This window comes from Lepus europaeus, chromosome X, assembly GCF_033115175.1.
Source record: "Lepus europaeus isolate LE1 chromosome X, mLepTim1.pri, whole genome shotgun sequence".
Classification (NCBI taxonomy): Eukaryota; Metazoa; Chordata; class Mammalia; order Lagomorpha; family Leporidae; genus Lepus; species Lepus europaeus.
The window spans coordinates 110460832-110482972 of record NC_084850.1 but is presented as its reverse complement, the minus strand read 5'-3'; the positions used below and the strand labels follow the sequence as shown (position 1 = coordinate 110482972).

General features: G+C 42.0%; 1 protein-coding gene across 1 annotated transcript in view; it reads left to right on the top strand.

Moving 5' to 3' along the window:
* The first annotated feature begins 2365 nt into the window (after nucleotides 1–2365).
* The window catches only part of TSPAN7 (tetraspanin 7), a 116660-nt gene continuing 96884 nt past the window's right edge, over nucleotides 2366–22141 (top strand). The window contains exon 1 of the mRNA XM_062184160.1: nucleotides 2366–2489. Within this exon, the coding sequence (XP_062040144.1) occupies nucleotides 2409–2489 (81 nt within the window). The 5' untranslated portion in view covers nucleotides 2366–2408. The remainder of the gene's footprint in view (nucleotides 2490–22141) is intronic.

The window sequence follows — 22141 nt, the reverse complement described above, 5'->3', positions numbered from 1 at the left end:
GGGCACAGGCATTCATAGATGTTTGTTTTAAAGCTCTCCAGGTGATGCAGATGAGCAACTAACATTGAGAATCACTGTGCAGTCTTTTTTTTTATAACAGACATCTTGTTTAATCAGTCCCTAACCTTCTATTACCTGCACACACATTCCTCTTCACTCCCCTCTATGCCCACATAGTCTTTGGTTCTGATTGATCACTTCCTTAACCATGTTCTCTTCTTCCTCATATTTGGGTCTTGTTTATACATTGGCCTCACTGACCTGGGACCATGTAAAACTTGTTGGAGGTAATTATTATCCCCAAAACATCTGACCTTGGCAGACCTTTCCTAAACTTCATTGATTCTATTTTTGACTCTTTCACAAAAGGTTTCCTCAACATCATCCACCATTGAGTTAACATGTGAGAGTGTTTCTCTTTTTGACTGTAGATTCTCTCAAGAGTCAAGCTAAATTTCTCAAAATATCTGCACCATGTTCCTCTACAAACCAGCCCCGAGAAATTTTGATGCAATGCACATTCTTTTTATTACAATATAATTCACATGCCATAAGTCATTCTTTTTTAAAGATTTATTTTATTTGAAAGAATTACACAGAGAGAAGGAGAGGCAGAGAGAGAGAGAGAGAGAGAGAGAGAGAGAGAGAGAGAAAGAGAGAGAGAGAGAGAAAGAGAAAGAGAAAGAGAAAGAGAAAGAGAAAGAGAAAGAGAAAGAGAAAGAGAAAGAGAAAGAGAAAGAGAAAGAGAGAGAGAGAGAGAGAGAGAGAGAGAGAGAGAGAGAGAGAGAGATATCGGTCTTTCATCTGATGGTCCACTCCCCAGTTGATTGCAACGGCTGGAGCTGTGCTGATCAGAGGCCAGAAGCCAGGTGCTTCTTCTTGGGCCATCTTCTACTGCTTTCCCAGGCCATAGCAGAGAGCTGGATTGAAAGTGGAGCAGCTGGGACTCAAACCAGCACCCATATAGGATGCCAGTACTGCAGGTGGCAGCTTTACCTACTATGCCATAGCACCAGCCCAAAAGTCATTCTTTAAAAGTACACAATTCATTGGCTTTTAGTATATTCACAAACTTGTGCAACCATCATCACTGATTCCAGAGCATTCTCATCACTCCAAAAAGATGCTCTCTACCCTTAAGAGTCATTCCTCATTCCTGCCACCTCCTCTTCAAGCACTAATCTATTTTTTGTCTCCAGGGATTTGTCTGTTCTAGATGTTTCCTATTAATGGAGCATTCAAAATGTGGTCTTTTGAGTCTGGCTTCTTTCATTTAGCATTTCTGAAAGTTCACTCATGTTGCACGACATATCAATACTTCATTCATTTTGTGGCTGAAGAATTTTCATTGAACACATATCACATTTTGCTTACCCATTCACTAGTTGATGGGCACTTGATTTCTTTCCATCTTTTTGGCTATTGGGAATAATGGTGCTGTAAACGTTCATACTCAAGTTTTTGTGCGGGCATATGTTTTCATTTCTGTTGGCTAGATAATTAGGATTGGAATGGCTGGGTCATATGGTAATACCATGTGCAACATCTGCAGGAACTTCCAAATTGTTTCCCAATATTATATTTTAACCTCCTTGATGTAGCTCTCTTGATGAGTGTGAGGTGGTCTGTATTTGTTAGAGTGGGACAAACGATTCTCAGGCACGTTAAACATTTTTCTTACCTGTAAAACATCTTACATGCCTGAGGAATGATTTCTCATGTAGAACCTTCTTGTCATCTGGTCCCATCGGTTCTAAATTTGAGGCAGTCCCAACACTGGAGCTCCTGGGGAGCCCGAAGACAGCTTTAGTGGTGAGGATTTGGGGTCTCTGCCTGAGCTCCTGGGTTTCTGATCATCCCTCCAGCCACCTGTCACAGTCTATTCCTGGCCGACAAGGACTGCTAGTGCAGAGGCCATGACTACTGAAACCGCTTCCATCTGAGAATGCCCACCAGGCATACAAGTGCCGAGGCGTGACTGATGGGGGCGAGGAGGCGGAGACACTCCTAAGCCTCACGGAGCCAGGTGCATCTACCGCGTACCCAGGAGAAACCTAAACGACCAGGCGCCCTGGGCGAAGTTCCTCTGACCTCGGTCCCGCCTTTAGGCTCTTCTATTCCCCGAGGCTGGTCCGCCCCGCCCCTCTCCTCGCCTAGGGGCCTGAGCCTGCGCGGGATTGCAGGCGGGAGCGGTCTTCCAAGCATGCGCAGTCGCTCGGCCCTGCTCCTGCAGGAGCTCCCGCGGGGTGCGCGCTCACGCACACGCACAGCCTCGCCTGCGCGCGCGCGCGGGCCCTCTCGCTGCACGCTCCCCCGCTCCGCCCCGCCCCGCCTCCTCCCCCTCCCCCTCCCCCTCCCGCGCGCCCGCCCGCCGCCAGCCGCCGCCGCCGCCGCCGGAGCTCTGTAGTATGGCATCGAGGAGAATGGAGACCAAACCTGTGATAACCTGCCTCAAAACCCTCCTCATCATCTACTCCTTCGTCTTCTGGGTGAGTGCTCACGCCTGGCCAGTGGCCGGGTCGCCGTCCATCCGTCCTGGTGCTGCTGCTGCTTTTAGAAAGGAAGGTGCGCTGCGGGGAAAACCCAAGGCAAAAATCGAATCTCGGCCCCGGCTCTGGGCGCGGGGTTGCCTGGGTCGGGGCTGGAGGATGGCAGGGTGCAGGTCGCGGCTGCTGGGACCCTGGACCCAGCCGGGCGAAGTCTGCAGGGGGCTGCGTGGCGGCGGTGACTGCAGGTGGTCGACCTTTGCAACAATTTTGTGATGCATTGATTTCGTTTTTAAGCTGGCGGGATAGGGTCAGTCCCAGGGGAAAGTTGCGGGTTTATTCGTCCGTTTTTCTCTGTACACCTCTCCTACCCTACCTTGCCAGCCCATTCGCCGCCTCTCTTGGAGCTAACCTGTGGCCGGCTAGGAGGGGGCGCGGGAACGCAGGCTTTGATCCCGGATTCCCAGTTATTGCCGACCCCGCGAGGCTGCGGGAGAGAGGCGCGAGCAGCCCCTCTGCCTGCCAGGCTGCACAAGGGCCACCAGAGTCCCCCAAACGCACTAATGGGGAGCCTGCGCCGTCACCGCGTGGAGGCGCACCGAGGGGAGTCTTACATAAGTCAGGGGCATATCTGAGCTCTCTCGGGGATCCAAGAGACGGGGTCGTAGGACCCTTTTCCTACCCCTCTCCGTCCTCACACGCTCCGTCTGGTCTCTGTCTGTCACGGAATGAACCCTATGCGCAGCAAGTTGGGGCAAGACCCCCGCCGCTTGGCTACAGCGATAGCGCCCCAACTCTGTTCCCCATCTAACCAGCGCTGCCACCGACCGCTGGAGCTCAATGCAGAAGGGTGACGTCAGCCCCTCAGCCAGGGCCGCGGGGGGCTGCGTGGTGCACCTCGCCCAGGGATAAGCCCTTCTGTGCGCGGGAGGAGGAGGCGGGGAGGAGGGGGCTCCAGGCTTACCTCATCCTGTTTGGCAATTCGTGGAATCGGTGCAGGGCTGATACTGCAGTGATTCACTTGGAGAGGTGGGTGGTACTAAAAGACCATTCCCGTGCTTTATCTTCCCATGTAGAGCCCCGTCTGGTTTCCCATTCCCACACCAAGCCACAGCCACCCCGCCGCGGGCTATCTGCACCCCTCCTCCCCTGTAATCTGGGTCATTTCAGCTTCCAAGGCAGTCTTTTTGAAACCTGAGGCTCTGTAGGAAAAGCCAGTCCCCCGCCTTTGGTTGTTTTTCACCTTGCCCCCCCCCCCCCCAATTAGCCCTAATTTTGCTTAGAAAGTGGAGCATAGCGCTATATGAGGTTCCCAGGAGCAGCGTGATGGTGACTGGGGCTGTTTGCAACGGCCAGGGCAGGAGCAGAGATTAAGACTAAAAAACAAACAAACAAAAAAACTCCCTGATTACCCCTCTCCCCCCGCCCTCCACCCCGGGCAATTCCTTGTCACTGGCGGTGGTGATAATTCGGATGGGTCCAGGACCGGTTGTATCAAGAGCTCTGCAGTAATATCAGAGGAACCGATACAGTATATCACATAAGGCAAACGCAGGAGAGGACACTCTTTGGCTTGCAAACCACACATCTCAGTGGTGGAATTATGAGCTGTGCACGGATCATATCATTTTATGTTCCTCCTGAAAAAAGCCATAACGCCTGCTGTTGTTGAAACTTCCCAGTAGCCATTCCTGGAAACTGGCTTGGCTTTTAAATTATTTCCTTATATCTCCTTTTGTTTGGCTCTTTACTGTTTAGGTGACTTCTCATTTGTTACTGAGAGAAGTCATTTTTAGCTTCTGGAAAACTAAGGGTTGCCGGGCACGGGAAGGAAGGTCGTTTGTTCAGCCTCACTGCAGGCTGGTGAAGAAGCAGCTCTTCCATGCTGAGGTTTTCCTGGGAGCTCCTAACTCCTTGCCTGCACCCCTCCTCCCCTTGAGTCTGATTACTTAATGCCCGTAATACATGCTAATCGGGGCACTGAATGCCCTCCAGAAGTTCCTTGATGCCTGCACTTAAGTTTTTTCTACTTCCCAGGTTCCCATAGTCTTAAATACAGTGTTTACCTGGAGCCTTTTCAATAGTTTGAATAGCATTCACAACCAAAAGAATGAGATCTCCCAGATGTGAAGGTATTTTGAATAAAACACTTTGATTTTTAAACTATGGTCTAATGCCATGTTTGTCTTTGGACCGTAAGTACTGATTTTTTTTAAGGCAGCTCTGTTAAGCCATTTCACATGAAAGTCACTGAGTTTGAAGTATACAATTCAGTGGGGCTTAGGATATTATAAATAGTATATATTTGAGCATGTTCATGGATATGTGCAACCATTACCCCAGTCAATTTTAGAATATTTCATCATCATCTGAAGAAGCCCCATCTCTCTAGCTGTCATTCCACTGCCCGCCTCCACACAATATTTTACATCCTCCCACCTTAAGCAACCACTAATCTACTTTGCATTTCTATATATTTATCCATTTTGGACATTTTATGTATATATGCACGCACATACATATATATATATATATATGATCATACAATGCTTATCACTTTGTAACTGATTTCTTTCAAACAGTGTAATTTTCAAGGTTCACTCATGTTGTAGTTTGTATCAGTACTTTATTCTTTTTTATGGTTCAATAACATTCCTTTTTAGTGACTGTCACCTTTTGTTTATTCATTCATCTATTGGTGAACATTTGGATTGTTAGGCCTTTTGACTATTATGAATAATGGCGCTGTGAACATTCACACACAAGTTTTCATGTGAACGTGTTTTCATTTCTCTTAGGTGTATACCTGGGAATGCCAGGCTGTTTTCCAAAACATCTGTACATTTTGCATTCTATTCAAGAGTGAGAGTTCCAATTTCTCCACGTCCTTGCCAACATTAGTTATTTTTTTAAATAAAGATTTATTTATTTATTTGAAAGTCAGAGTTACACAGAGAGAGAGAGAGAGAGAGAGAAAGAGAGAGAGTAATCCATCCACTGGTTCACTCCCCAGATGGCCACAATGGCTAGAGCTGGGACAATCTGAAGCCAGGAGCTGGGAATTTCTTCCAGGTTTCCCACGTGGGTGCAGGGGCCCAAGGACTTGGGCTATCTTATGCTGCTTTCCCAGGCCACAGCAGGGAGCTGGATTGTAAGTGCAGCAGCTGGGACTCGAACTGGTGTCCATATGGGATGCTGGCACTGCAGGTGGTGGTTTTACCTGCTATGCCACAGCGCCAGCCCCTTGCCAACATTAGTTATTATGTGACTTTTTGATTATGGCAGACCTAGTAGATGTGAAGTGGTATCTCATTTGATTCTGATTTGAGTTTCCCTGATGATTATTGATGTTGAACATCTTTGTATGTGTTTTTTAGTCATTTGCATATCTTCTTTGAAAAAATGCACATTCTTTGGCTATTTTTTATTTGGGTTGTTTGTCTTTGTTATTAAATTGTAAGTCTCCTTTATATATTTTGGACATAAGTCTCCTATCAGATATATGATTTGCAAGTATTTTCTCCTATGGATTATCTTTTGACTTTTTTGATGGTGTTTAAAGTACAAGAGTTTTTTATTTTGATGAAGCTCAGTTGACCTATTTTTTTATTTTGTTGCTCATACTTTTGGTGTTACATCTATGAATCCTTAGCCAAATTCAAGATCACAAAGATTTACCTGTTCAATGCTATTTATAAGAGTGATTTTTCAATTCAGTAAATACAGTTGATATAGGAATCTTTGGCAGCTCCAAATGTATCTGGCACATAGTAGGTACTCAAATATTTTTCAGAACTTCTGGGATCATGCTAGGTAATCAACAAAAAAAGATGACCTTGGTGCTCTTTGAAGTGGAAGATGGAGGAAAGATTAGTGTTCTTTGTGAGTTGTATTAGTAGGACTTCTCTTCCGTGATCTGAATTTAGATCGAGGGCATTTGACTTTAAGATGGTAGTATACTGGTAGCCTCAAGATGTACTTGGATGATTTCCTAAACGATAAATCGACAGTTATGAAAGGGAGATCATTGTTTATGTGGCCTCTTCTTCGGTCTACAAGCACTCTTCCTCTCTCAGGTATTTCTCTAAAGTGGTAGTTCTCAACAGGGGTCACACTTGCTCTCTTCCCCCATATTTGACAATGTTTGAAGATATTTCTGGTCACAGCTGGGAGGGAGGGTACCATTGGCATCTAGAGGGTAAGGGCCACAGATACTGCTAAACATCCTACAACGCACAGGACAACTCCTCACAACAAAGAATTATTGGGGTCAAAATGTCAGCAGTGCCAGTCACCTCTGGACTGTTAGGCTTCCGTAGTGGTAAGTCCTATGAAGAAAAGTGGAGTTGTACGAAGAACTCACTGGATTTGGAACTACCATATCAGATCATGCTCAACATAATCACGTGTAAAAATAAAAACATTCTTTGTGGTATACCACAATCCATTATTTGAAGACATAAGGCTGGTAACTATATAATTTGTGTTCAAGTGGATAGAATGATTTGTATTCCAGTTAAATAAGATCACCTAAATGCTAGGTAAGTAGATTCTTTATTTTCCTTGGTTTGTTTGTTTCATTTTCAGGTTTACAGAAAAGGATGGGGGAAAATCCACTGAGAAGTAAGTTGTCTTGTGCTTTAAAGGCTAGGAAACAGTCCCTGGCACATAGGTTTACTCAGGAAATATTTATTTATTTTTAAATATTTATTTGTTTTTTGAGAGGTAGAGTTACAGAGAGGTAGAGAGAGAGAGAGAGAGAAAGGTCTTCCATCTGCTGGGTCACCCCCCAGATGCTTGCAATGGCAGGAGCTGTGCTGATCCGAAGCCAGGAGCCAGGAGCTTCTTCTGGGTCTCCCACATGGGTGCAGGGGCCCAAGGACTTGGACCATCTTCCACTGCTATTCCAGGCCATAGCAGAGAGCTAGATTGGAAGTGGAGTAGTCGGGTCTTGAACTAGTATCCATATGGGATGCTGGTACTGCAGGCAGCAGCTTTACCTGCTATGTCACAGCGCTGCCCCCTAAATACTTATATAAAGAATGAATGAATAGAACTTCATCAACCTTTTGGGCTCAATTACATTTTTTAAAGATTTATTTATTTATTTGAAAGGCAGAATTAGAGAGAGAAAGAGGGAGAGATGGGGCTGGGGTGGGGTGGGGGTGTCTTCCATCCTCTGGTTCACTTCCCAAATGGCTGCATAGATCAGGGCTGGCAGGGCCTGAGCCAGGAGCCAGGAGCTCCTGCCTGGTCTCCCACATGTGGAGACTTTAACCTGCTACACCACAGCTTCAGTCCCAGGTTTCTTTGTTTTTAAATTCTATTTTTTCTTTTTGCTTTATTATCTGGGAGATCTCTGCCACTTTATCTTTCTGTGATTGCATTTGAGATCTGAATGTTCTTTTCTTCTAGCATGGTGCTCTTGTTGCATTAATGTATCATTGTCTAAAAATTTCTGACAGTATTAGGAATTTTTAAAAAGATTTTATTTATTTGAGAGGTAGACTTACCGATAGTGAGAGGGAGAGACAGAGAGAGGTCTTCCATCCACTGGTTCACTCCCCAATTGGTGCAATGGCTGGAGCTGTGCTGATCCTAAGCTGGGAGCCAGGAGCTTCTTCCGGGTCTCCCATGTGGGTGCAGGGGCCCAAGGACTTGGGCCATCTTCTAGTGGCTTTTCCCACTACACCACAGCACTGGCCCCCTCCTCAGGAATTTTTTTTGAAAAGTTTGCTTTAGGTCTGGCTCTGTATAGCAGGTAAAGCCACTGCCTGCAGTGCTGAAATCCCATGTGGGCACCAGTTTGATTCCCAGCTGCTCCTCTTCCCATCCAGCTCTCTGCTATGTCCTGGGAAAGCAGTGGAAGATGGCCCAAGTCCTTGAGCCCCTGCACCCTCGTGGAAGACCCTCAGGAAGTTCCTGGCTTTGAATTGGCACAGCTCTGGCTGTTGTGGCCATTTGGGGAGTGAAACAGTGGATGGAAGACTCTCTCTCTCTCTCTCTCTCTCTCTCTCTCTCTCTCTCTGCTTCTTTCTCTCTGTGAATCTTTCAAATAAATGAATAAATCTTTAAAAAAAAAGTTTGCTTCTTCCTGCATAGTTTCCTTCAACTGATCTATTTTATGACATATTACAGGCTTACCTCAGCTTTCCGGTGGTATTTTGCTCTTTGTTCTGTACATGTTTAAAAGAGTGGGCAATAAAAACTGGTTGGAAGCTCTTATCATGAACCCACTCCCATGTTTGTTGATTGTAAGTTGGGTAATTTTGCTGCGCAGTTATGTTTTGGAACCAAAGTCAATAACTTTAGGTCTTTTCTGTTGGTCTGATCAAATTTCCCACAGAAGAATCCATGTACACTCTGCCTGTGCTTCCCAGTTGAGAGACCTTCTGTTTCACCGTCCAAAGAATAAATATCTGAAGCCAACGGTACAAATGGGGAGAGACCAGAGATGAGAAGTTGGAGGGGATCTAACTGCTTTTCAAAATGTTTTACCAGATCCTCCGTATTTTAGCCCTCTTTCATCCCGAATTCTCTGTGTCCATGGAGCTGCCAACTTCTGAGTCTTTGGGGAATGCTTGGATGCAAATCCTTTATTCTGAATTTTTCTCACAGCTGCCGTAAGAATTGACTTGCTCTAAGCTTCCAAGATATTGTGGTTGTCTCCTCTTCCATTCTCTTGGTTACTGTGGGTTAAAAATCCTTTTACTGTCATTTCAATGGAGTTTTGAGAGAGAGCCAAGGTAAATGGATGTGTTCAATCCATCATCTTTAACTGGAAGTCCTTTATATCGGTATCTCTACATTACATGGTACTAATTAAATACACAGTTGATAGTGATTGAATAGAGGATCTAAAATGGCAGTAGTTGAGCTATTCTAATAAATATTGGTATCTACTTTTCAATGTTTAGAAAACTTTTGGATGTTAAGCGAAGCCTTCTAGGTTGGAACGGGCTTCTGTGGACAAATCCTCTATAACATCATTCAGTCATCAGAGTCTGAACAAATGGGAATGAAGTTGTGAAAATTATTGCTGCTTTTTCTGCACTTTCCATTTCTTCCCAGGAGTGAAGACCCACGTGTCTCCTGACCCAATGGAGACCTTGTTGGATTAATATAATGCAGACATAGCAGAGTTTATAGAGTGATCTGGTCTTTGTGTGTGTTGGGGGGCGGTGTCCTGATGTGAAACTGATTGTTGCTCTTCTGTTCTTCTGTTGCTACAATGATAACCCTTCATGTTTATTCTGTGTCTTGTACCTTATAATCTAGAGTCCTTGCTTATTTTTAATCAACTTCCCTTCCCAAATGAAATCCGCAGTTAGGATGTGTACATTGCCTTTTATAGCATTTGGGGAGCATTAATTTTTCCACTTAGTAGTTGCTTAAAAATTAGCTGAATTTTTGTCCAAATAGAATGAAATACTTTCCTCCATTTTAATCACAGCTCGAGTTCTTGATTTGACTTTACCATAAGCTCCATTACTTATGATTCATTGACTGTGCAGCATTACATACTGTTTGAAGTAAGTACCTCAGAACACACTGGCAATTGAAAGTCATCTGTGACTGTGGCTAAACCCTTGATGTAGATGACTAATACAGTGCTAAACCAATTTGAAAAGCACTTTAAAAATATATTCTTAGGTTTTTTTCTTCTTTGGTCCCATTATAGTGGTTTCTTATTTGAGTTATTTGGCAAGCACATTGTTAGACTGCTACTCTTAAATTGCTTCTTTTGGCTGTTCTCCCCTTGCCATGATAAAATTCTTTTCATTCTTGGCTGAATGTTTTTGTCCTCTTTTATACAGATCCCCAGTTTTCATCAAGACAAGAATATGGGGAGGAAAACACAGCAGTTTGTGTTGCTTTCTGTTTGGGTTGTTATTTGGTCTGTTGAATATGTAGGCATTTACGATGGTTTGGTAATAGAATTAAGGATCACAATTCTGTGGAAGATTGTCTTTAGTGCTTTTTGCAAGGAATCCTGGGATTTTCCTATCATTTCAGACGTCTTACACTAGAGGATGATGGGGTGTGTCAGGTGCAGGTACTAGCTGAGCAATCTACACCAGTGATTCTCAACCCTGTTTGCCCATCAGAATTGTTTAAAGTACTCTAAAAAGATTCCTAGACCTAATTAGAAAATATTCTCATTAAACTGGTTGGGCAGGGTGCCAACATCAATATTTAAAAAATAAATTCCCGGATAATTTAGCTACACAACTAGGACCAGGAAGCATTGACCCAGAGATAAGCCAGTAGATAATAGCAGGCCTGACTTACATAAGTCTTCTGGATTTGTAGGTAACTAGGGAGTTATTGGCCTATTGATTTGGGCTTTATTGCCCAAGATTCTCATCACTCTTAGGAGACCTTGCTATTTGTTGCTGATTAAGCAGTGTTCAGCAGAATCACTGAGGGCTTCTTAAAAATACAGATGTTCAGTCTCACTTCTGGAGTCATAATTTTAATTGATGTGGAGAGGAGCCTGATTGTATGGATTTTCCAAAAAGCCTTGCCAAGTTCATTCCGATTCCTGGATTGTGGCTCTATGGTCTGTGATGCAGTCTGTTATAAATGAATTTTTACCTTATGAATGCTTTCCTTTGATGTTATCTGTGGTACTAAAGCTGATTAGAGCAGAGTGTTTCTCAAGGCAAGATATAGCCAATGCTGTATTTTTTTCGCCCATTGAACTGGGTTGGAGGAATCTATTTTTGTCCACTTGTTCCAAGAAGTTAGAAGGACTCTTGGTATGCCTCTGTCAGAAGATGAGCCCATCACTCAATATGTAAAATAAAAAGATGAATTCCTTATTTATCAAACTGAGAGAGCTGTGTTGGTCAAGCACAAACTGTAAGTAGAAGGCTGATACTTTGGGGGACTGTGTTAGTGATTTTGATTATAGAGGCATGAGTAGTTCGTTGAGCTTGACCTTAGAAGTATGGTTATGTGAATGAGATTGTTTTTGATTGACTCTGAAAAGCATGTTCATTGTAGTGTGTCTGCTGCTGATTGGTTGACTTGGAATTTTGTGAGACTGCCATTGTAGTTGGTATGCAGAAGTATGTTTCCTGAAGCAAATTGAGCTGTCAGTGATGGTTGTACTGAGGTGAATTGCCATTGATCAAATAGGTTTAAAACTAAGTGCTGGTGGTTACTGGTTATTGTGGCTGCTGAGTAATCAATAATTTTTCATCCTAGCTACAAGTGTAGGGACTTTTATTCCTGCCTCACACTGCCTGCTTCTTGGTGGACTGAGATTGCTCTTGTACCTCAAATAACTGTTCTCCAAACATCATTATGGTGATGTACCGAACTCCTAGGTCAGATGATTGTTAGAATCATTCTGCAAACACTGGGAGTTTATGCTTTCCAGCGATTGGACAAGGAATTCTCAAAGGTAAACTTGATAATGAGGCTGCATGGAAAATGTCCCTGAATATTGCCTGTATGCCCCTATCTCCACTTGGGTTCAACTTCTATTTCTGATTAAGCTTTTGAGGACTGCTGGTGCCTCTCAATTTCTATTCCATATTCTAAACTGCATCACCTGGTATTATTTTAACTATTTTTTTTTCAATTACAGAGGGTTTGAAATTGGTCCTATGCGAAGTCTTGCCTTGAACACTTGCAGTGTGACCTCAGACAAGTCACATAGTCTGAGATTCAATTTCCTCTTCATAATTGAAGATATATGTGCTAACCCACTTCATTGCAGTGTTGAAAGTCAAATGACATTCAGGTTCTTTTGTACACTAAAGTTTAATACATGTATGTTTTTGTAATGGTATTCCTTAGGGTACAGAATATTGCTTTTTTCCCTAGTTTCTTGCATGGGAGGTCCTATATCAATATTTGTTAAATGAATAAATTGACCAGAGCAATACTTATTCTGGAAATTAAGGATGATTCACTTTTTGGATGTTCTAGTTTGCTGCTGAAGAGAGATGGGATTCTAGAAGGGCTTGCATAGGAGTTTGGATCATTGAGTTCAAGCCTGTTGGTGGGATAAAGGTGTCTATCTAGAAGGAATAAATATAAACCTGACACTTAAACTGAGGAATTGATGACTTCCATTATTTACAGTTTTTAATTTTAGAAGTTTTAAATTTACAGAAAACAATTTTAGAGAAAATACATGAAGATCACATATCCTAAAAGCAAGTCCCCCTATTGTTAATATCTTATTAATAGGATATATTTGTTATGGTTACTAGTATTGATATATATTTTATTAACAGGAGTCCATACTCTATATTTGCTTAGTTTTTACCCAATATACTTTCTCTGTTCCAGGATGCCATTCAGGCTCCCACATTACATTTTGTTATCATGCTTCCTTAGGCTCCTCTTGGCTGTGATGTTTTTCAAACATCTCTTGTTTTGGTAACTTTAACAACCAGCACATGGTTGAAATAATTTGTCATTCTGACCCCTATAAAATTACAGTTTTCCCCCCTCTTGATAATGTATCCATTGAAGAAAATCACTGAGCATAGTTCACAGTTAAGGAGTAAAGGGTTATACTCTATCCCCTTGAGAGTGGAGTATCTACCATTATTTTTATTAACATAGATGATTTCCATTGAACAAATGTTAAAACCAACAGTAAGTACAAGGGCACTTCAAGAAGTTTATGGAAAACAGAATTAAAACATAAGTATATTTTGGTACAAAATTTTTGAAATCCATTTATAGCCATATTTGTTCGACCAGATAGTAAAATACTAAAATCCTTTGAGTCGACCAGGAGCTAGACACAGATTCCTGCTTACCAATATCATTTATGATTTGGCTTATTTAGCAAATGCAATAAGAAAAAAACATTGAAAAAGAAGAGATGAAATTACCATTTTACAGATGTACTTGTAATACTAAAAAGCTCAAACATTCTATTTAAAAATTCCTGATTTGATAAGGTGGCTGGATACAAGACAAATATACAAGAGTTATTTATTTTTATTTCAGCACAAGACTGAGGAAAGGAAAGGAAAGGAAACATTTCATTTGCAGCAGCAGTAGAAATCATAACTCCTTCATAATACAATTAACAAGAAAGGCAAGGTTCTTATATAGTGATAACTAAAGTCTTTATTTTTAAAGATTTATTTATTTATTTGAAAGTTAGAGTTACACAGAGAGAGGCAGAGAGAAAGAGAAAGGTCTTCCACCCACTGGTTCACTCCCCAATTGGTCGCCACTGCCAGAGATGTGCCGATCCAGAGCCAGGAGCTTCTTCTGGGTCTCCCATGTGGGTGCAGGGGCCCAAGGACGTGGGCCATCTTCTACTGCTTTCCCAGGCCATAGCAGAGAGCTGGATGGGAAGTGGAGCAGCCGGGTCTCGAACTGGTGTCTATATGGGATGCCAGCACTTCAGGCCAGGCAGGGCGTTAACCTGCTGCACCATAGCACCGGCCCCAGATAACTAAAGTCTTATTAAAGGTCATAAAATACATTCTGAACTGATTAAAAGACACCTGGTTTTCTGGGTGGGAAGATTTTATATCACAAACATTTCAGTTTTCTAAAAATGTATTTAATATATTTCCAAATTGAATCCAACCAGGATTTTGGGGAAAGGAGGTAATAGCGCTTGATAAAATCATAGTGTTTCTGTAGAAGAATAAATGCATGAGATATCAAGAGAAACTTGGGGAAAGAAAGGGAATATGTGCTTTACCCATTATCAGAATGTACTCTTGTGGCAGGCAGACTAAGTTTGCACCCATGAGCCCCACTTTCTGGTGTTCATACACTTGTGAAATCTTTGCTTGGGTATGGGTTGTACCCCTGACTTACTTCTAACTAATAGAATACATCAAAGGTGATCAACTGTGTGTGAATACATGCACACTGTATATTACTTTAGGTTGTGGAATCTACTGCGTCAGAGAATCTGTCCCTTACTGGCTTTGAAGAATCAAGCTTCCATTGTGAGCTGCGCTATGGACAGGATGTACAGCAGGGAACTCAGGCCAGTAGTCTGGCTGACACCAAGCAGGGTATACAGGCTCTCAGTTTACCAATCTATAAGCAACAGAGTGTGGCCAAATCATCACGTGATCTTAGAGAAAGCTTTTCCCTCTTTGGGTCTCAAGTGAGACCACCTCCCCACCTAACAATTTGGAGCTTTGTAAGACCCTGAAACAAAAGATTCAGCTAAGCTCTACCTAGACTCCTGAGCCCATGGAAACTGAGATAATAAATGTGTTTTGTTTGAAGCCTCTACATTTATGGTGATATTGTTATGTAGCAATATATAATAAATACACCTATAATGTCACTAACCAATTCAATATGATGTTGGCTTAGAAATAGACAAATAGAACAGCGGAACAGTAAAGAATCCAGAATTCTATTGTATATAATTTAGTAAGTGTTCATTTCAGTAAAACAACAACAAAAAGTTGGTTTAAATGATGCTGGTATTACTAGGTATGTAAATAGAGAACATAAAATCAGAGCCTTGATTTAAATTACATGGAAACTTACAGTTGGTTTAAATATTTAAATAAAAAGTAAAGCACCTTCTAAGAAAATATAGACCATATGTACATTATAGGAGTCAGAAAAATGACCTTAAGTATACTGGAGACTCAGAGAAGCAATTAAAAAGTCAATACGTTTGGTTATAAAATTTTTTTAAATGATGACAAAAGATACAGTAAGTTAAACAGTTGTGGTGCTATAAGCAGCTCTTCATTAATATACTGTTTCTTTCATTCAGAAAATTCTAATTTTACAAAGTCAATTTGCTTTCTGATGCAAGCTTCTTAATGTGGTCTGATAGCAGTTTGTTGATTGGCACTGGTCCACTGGCTACACTTTGGGAACTACTGCTCTTGGGAAGGAGTTGGCAACCCTTTTTAGTAAAGGTGTAGGAAATATCTTAGTCTTTGGAGGCCATACAGCCTCTGTTGCAACCACTCAACTTTGCCATTAGAGTGTGAAAGTACTACAGACAATATGTAAGTGAATGAGAAAGGCTATATTCCAATAAAACTTGAATATAAAGACAGATTTGACCCATGGGCTGTAATTTACTGACTTATGCACGAGGGAATATAAATGCAAGGTGAAATAATAATTGTAACTTAAAGTTTAATATGGGTCTGTAGGAGTGGGAGTGAAGCAAGTCTTAGTTTTTTTTTTTTTTTTTTCAGCTTGAAAGAGAGCTAATCACTTACTGTCCCATAAGGCAAGCACTTGAAGATAGTCAAATACTATGTGGAAGTCCAAACTGAGATGTTCTGTAGATGTAAAATATAAACTAGATGTTGAAGAGCTAGTATGAAAAATGTAAGATATATCATTTCCATATTGATTACATATTGAAATGGTAGTATTTTGGGTATATTGACTTAAAGTATATTAGTAAGACTAATTTCACCTATTTTCCTTTTGCTTTGTAGCTCCTAGAAAATTTGGAGTTAGATGTGTGGCCTGCTAATATATTTGTATTGGACAGATCGGTTGATCAGCTGTAATCTTGGTTGATGGTGGCAGATGGTCAAAAGTAAAGAATTGTCTGGGGCCACCTCTGTCAGCAAAAAACGTGGTAAACAAGCCTCTGAGAGCCACCCTATCTTTTAAATCTAGTGGTGCCTCAAACACGTGCAAAATGGAACACATAATATTAATCTCAAATGAGCTCCTTTTAAGTTCTGCATTTCCAGGAGGGATATTTGTTTCTTGGCTGTTTAGGGGAACTTGAGGTGATCTTTTTTTTTTTAAATTGATTGATTTATTAGAAAGGTAGAGTTACAGAGAGGCAGAGAGAAAGTCTTCCATCCACTGGTTCACTCCCCAAATGCCTGCAACGGCTGGAGTTGGGCTGATCTGAAGCCAGGAACTTCTTTTGAGTCTCCCACGTGGGTGCAGGGTCCCAAGGACTTGGGCCATCTTCTGCTTTCCCAAGCCATAGCAGAGAGCTGGATTGGAACTGGAGCAGCCAGGACAGGAACCGGTGCCCATATGCACCGGTGGGGGCTTTACCTGCTACGCCACAGTGCTGGCCTGGAAACAGTTTTTTTTTTTTTTTAAGACATTTGAATTCAAGAAAGAAGAGACATGGTTCGTGTAGGGCAGAAGGAGAAAGAAACCCAAGAAGAGGTAGCCCAGACATCTGAGTGGTGGAGAGCTGTAGTGTGACCAGTGAACTACTTATCATCAACCTATGTAGGTTTCTGGGTAGCTCTACAGTGGCCCACAGGTTTCCAGTGTGGCTTAGAAGAGTGGCTTTTCTTGGTTCTGTTGGAGCCTCACCAAATAGGTGTGATTCTGAGTTTTCTCAAATCCTTCCCCTTTAAACGTCCTAACCCAGAAGGGTGATTAGGTGGAGATTTGAAGTGATGAGAAAGGCAGACTTGGAATTAAAAGAAGTTGGGTGGAGATGAAGAGTTTGAAAAGCCCATCGGTTCAATTAAGAAGCATGAGCTAGCAAATGGTATTCTTTGCAGCTGCACAGTACACCCGGAGTTCTAAATTCAGTTAATGTTAAATCGCCTGCTGATAGTAGGTGTAATAGGTGTAGCAAAGCAGACGGCCAGTAGTGCTAATGGAAGCCTGCGTTTCCCGTAAGTCTTGTTTGAGGGATAAAGGTTCTCTTACAGGGTAGGAGCAAGTAATTGGAGCAAGTTACTCATTAATCTCCTTAACAGCAGCTGCTCTATTTGGGCCGTGAAGCTAGCAGTTGTTTTAGTTTATATTCTTCAGAGATGTTTTGAGGACAAACAAGAAAGCTCTTTGTATGTTGTATTTTCCAAAAGATAATCCTAGAATTTAGAGGTGGTAGCTGGTCTGACAGTTTCTTATAAATGACTTGGAACAGGCAGCCCTTTGAGTGGGGCCTCAATGAGAGCTTTGGGGGCTCTTTTTTTTCTTTCGGTCTTTTTTCTCTTAAGTCTGTGTTTCCACATGGAAGCAAAGATCAAAGCTTTGAAACCAAGGTGTCAGAAGTGAACTCTTGGTATGTAACATGATAATTATTTTGAGATAAAAAAATGAGCCGTCTAAGAAATAATATATATATATATATACATAGTATGCCATTTTGTAAAGAAAAAGCTGCACGAAACATTCTGGAAGGAGACCCACAACAGTTATTATTGGGTAGTAAGAGAATTTATGGGTTACTTTTTTTCTGTGTGCTTTTCTTTATTATTCAGGGTTTTTTCTCCTCTTACATACACCATGAATTACTTTTGTAAAGAAGAAAACTGTTTTGCAAAAATTTATTTATTTTATTGGAGAGAGAGAGATTGAGAGAGAGAGAGATTGAGAGATTGGGAGATTCCATCTGCCAGTTTACTTCTTAAATGCCTGCAACAGCTGAGGGTGGGCCAGGCCTAATCTGGGAGCCTCAAATACCATACACAATTACTTGAGCCAACACTGTTGTCTCCTAGTGATGTTAAAGCTATAAGCTGCAATTGGGAGTGGAGGCAGAACTTGAACTCACACACTCTGACATGGGATGTGGGCATCCCAACTGGTATCTTAACCCCAAGGCCAAATGCCTGTTCTTTGTGTATTTTTTTGATAAAAGTACTCTGGACATTTGCTAGCATGTAGTTTTATTTGTCAAAGTTGGAGTGCATTTTTACCACATTATTTATCTTGCAGCAGTTCATTTTAGTGACTGCATTTTAGTGCATTTTAGTGACTGAATTAAATTAATGCAAAGCAAAACATATTTAACTTTTTTTTAAGCCTGTGTCTTAAGAATAAGGGAAAATGCTGGTTCCTGTTGGTCATTTAATTTTTTTGTTATGCATTTCTAATATAATACTAAGAATGATATATAATTACCTGTGTGTCCATTAGCCAGCTTTGTCAGATCTTGGCATTATGCCTTATTTGCTTCACATGTTTAATCTCTAAAGAAATACAAAAAGTTTACAATTTATTCCCCTAATTTTCTTTTCTCAATCATAAATTCAGAGTTTATCAGTTTTCTCAATCATAAATTCAGAGTTTATCAATTGAGCCTGTTTTATACATCTGTTCATACTTACATTTACATAGTTATATTATACAGTGTTTGGCATGCCATGCACATTGTTTTGGAATTTGCATTTTTCGCTCAACATTATTTACCAGGATCCCCCGTTGATTGCTTACCATGTTTCCATGTTGATGGGACATGACTGTAATATATCCTGTGGGCCAAATCTCACTAGCCACTTCTTTTTGTGAAGCAGTTCTATGTACAGTGCATGGCTGCTTTCATGCCGAAACAGCAGAATTGAGTAGTTGTAACAAAGACTGTTGTAGGGGAGGCTAAAGATCACTTTTGCCCGTCTTAGTTCTTAAATGGCATCAGACTAGGTCTGGCAACCAAGTTGATATGAGACATTAATGGGACAAAAGCATACAAGATGTATTAATTTTGCATGCACATGTACATAGAGGCCTTCACAAAAGAGCAAAGACTTAAAGAAGAGTGGTCACTGTGGCACAGAGGGTTGTACTGCTGCTTGGGATGCCTGCCTCCCATATTAGAGCACCTGGGTTCAAGTTCTGCCTCCACTTCCAATCCACCCATGGGAGACCTGAATGGAGTTACTAGTTCCTGGCCCAGCTGCAACTGTTGTGGGCATTTGGGGAGTGAACAAGCAGATGGAAGATCTCTCTCTGGTATTCTGTCTTTGACACAAATAAATGTTTCAAAAAATACTTAAGGGCTGGCACTGTGGTGTAGTGGGTGAGGCCACTGGCATCCCATGTGAGTGCTGGTTTGAGTCTTGGCTGCTCCACTTCTGATCCAGCTCTCTGCTGTGGCCCGGGAAAGCAGTGGAAAATGGCCCAAGTCCTTGGGCACCTGTACCAACGTGGGAGATCTGGAAGTAGCTCCTGGCTCCTGGCTTCGAATCAGCCCAGCTCTGGCCATTGAGGCCATTTGGGGAGTGAGCCAGTGGATGGAAGACTCACTCTCTGTGGCTCTGCCTTTCAAATAGATAAATGAATCTTTCAAGAAAAAAAAAACTTAAAGAAATAGCCAATACTGGAAGTGTTTGCACTTTTTAGACAAAGGACAATCATTTGTGAAGAAGTGATAGGATAAAGAGATCTGGACTAGGGGATGTAAATTCTAGGGAAGTCACTAGGAGATATATGGGAGGAGGGTAAAGCTAGTGGAAGATAAGCATTGCTTCATGTAGGCCCACTGCAACAACAATTCCCAGTCTTGAGGGTTAATTCTCACCCTGTACAATGAAGGCATCCCTTCCAGTGGAATCTTTATGGTTTGCTACATGCAGGAAAAGGTAAATTCAAGAGCTTTGTCTGTAAACTACAGTTACTCATATTTTCAGTTAGAAATAGCCAGTATATCAGGTAGTCATAATTTCAGTTGGCACCTCCTTTTTTTTTTTTAAAAAAAGATTTTATTTATTTATTTGAGAGGTAGAGTTAGACAATGAGGGAGAGAAACAGAGAAAGGTCTTCCTTCCGTTCGTTCACTCCCCAGATGGCCACTACAGCCAGAACTACACCTATCCGAAGCCAGGAGCCAGATGCTTCCTCTTGGTCTCCCATGCGGGTGCAGGGCCCAAGCACTTGGGCCATCCTCCACTGCCTTCCCGGGCCACAGCAGAGAGCTGGACTGGAAGAGGAGCAGCTGGGGCTAGAACCCGGTGCCCATATGGGATGCCGGTGCCTCAGGCGGAGGATTAGCCAAGTGAGCCACGGCGCCGGCCCCCCAGTTGGTACCTCCTTGCCTATTTGACTGGATGAACCAGAAAGCCTGAAATACCTACTCTGTAGCCCTTACAGAGGAGCTTGGCAGACCCTTGTCCATTCTTTGTATGGCTATAGCATTATTTATCAATTTTCCTGCCCACTTAAGCTGTTGGTTTTTTATAGGAAGTGATGCTTTGTTAAATCTGTGTGTGTCTCTCTGCCTGTCTCTGTGTCTCTCACACACACACATTCTTACCACGTAAGTGAGAGGGTCTTTGGGTGTAGCATATTAAACTTTAAACGAATCAGCTTTTATATATTTTGTCCTATTTTCCATGCTTGGCCAAGAAAAAAAAATCCAAGGCAGACATGGGCGCTGTTAACTGCTAGGTATATTTTGGATAGAGAAGATAGTGTTATTCTTGATTTAGATGGTTTTATCAAAGTGGATTATTATTGTGTGAAGAGGAAAAAGGGTTGTGTGGGCCATATGGAGCAAAGTCAGACTTACGAATGGTTCTGTCCACAACAAGGGAGTAACCACTGTATGGAGTTAACTATGTTAGGCTATGGTGACGATATTCCTATTAATAGACACTACTGTGATTATTGAGAGTTTTATAAAGGTCAAGGGTAGTACTAAGCACTTCACATGCATTATCTCGTTTAATCCTCATAACAACCTTTTGAGGTCAGAATTATTGTTCCCCATTTTGAGAGGAGACAGCTGAGGACCACAGACAGATGGTGCCTCGAGTGTGGTTTCGGTTTGGACTGCTCCCCTCCTTGCTCTACCCAGTGTTCAAGGTCTAGTGGCATAGTTCTCCATTGGAAATCTTTGGAGATTCGTAAGAGGGTACTCTCTGAGAATCTTGTTGTCCTAAGCCATGAATTCTCATCAGCTCCGGCCCTGACTCCTCTAAACTGTTCAAGGCTTTATGCACAAGGGAGTAGCCTTGGTTTACTAAAAAGATTGAGTGGGAGTAATTATCCCACCTGATTCCTCTGTAGAAAACTGAGGCCAAGGCCATCTTGTCACTTTTTTTCCCTTCTATCCTTCCAGTTCAAAATTTCAGTTTCCCAAGTGAGTATTATATAATGCTTTACAGAGCATGGATGCTGAAGACGGTCCAGAGGCCAAATATTAAGAATAACTAGGCAAGTATTCATTCACTTTCAGAGGTTTATGTCTACGAATATCTTCAGTTTATGAAGGGAGTGGGCAGGAACTATGAAATACTGAAAACTTTCATGGGGGTAGTCTTTTCTACTTTGTCCTTAAAACAGAATCCTAAAAGTCTCTGAAGTTGCTGGCCCAAGCTGTGTGGGTATTTTATCTCTTGCTGCTGTCATATATGGTAAGGAAGCAAGATTGTCTCCTATGGCTGTAAGCCTCCAACTACTCCGAACAAGATAATCAGTCAAAGCATTAAAAGCTACTGGAGAGGTAGTTTTTTTTTTCTCCTTCTGTGCTTTAATGAAACAAAGCTGAACGCAGTGGGAATTGTCAGGCATTTTCCTATGGAGTTGACAGCTAGATACAGTTATCTAACCTGCACATGGGCACACAGATAAGGCTTTTTTGGCACAATTGTCAAGCAAAAGTTTGTTAGCTGGGGTGCTCTTGTCTTCTTTCCCCAAACCTGCTTTTAGGAAGCAATCTGATGGGTCATTTATACTACCTGGGAGTGGCTGGAGGAATAACTCATCATGCATCACAGATATAAAGCTCATGAACATAAATCATTCCTTAAATTATGTTAGTTAAACCACATGTGTTCTACTTCTACCTTTACACCAATCTGGGATATCATTCTCCGTCCCAGATCTACCGAGTGGCAGAAGGAAGCATTTTAGACCTTGGGGCCTAGCTTCAACACACCCAGCTTAAATCGAGTGCCTTGTTTTTTTAACCCTCCTTTGTCTGAGGCCTCTGACTTATCTCTGCATGAGGTCCTTAT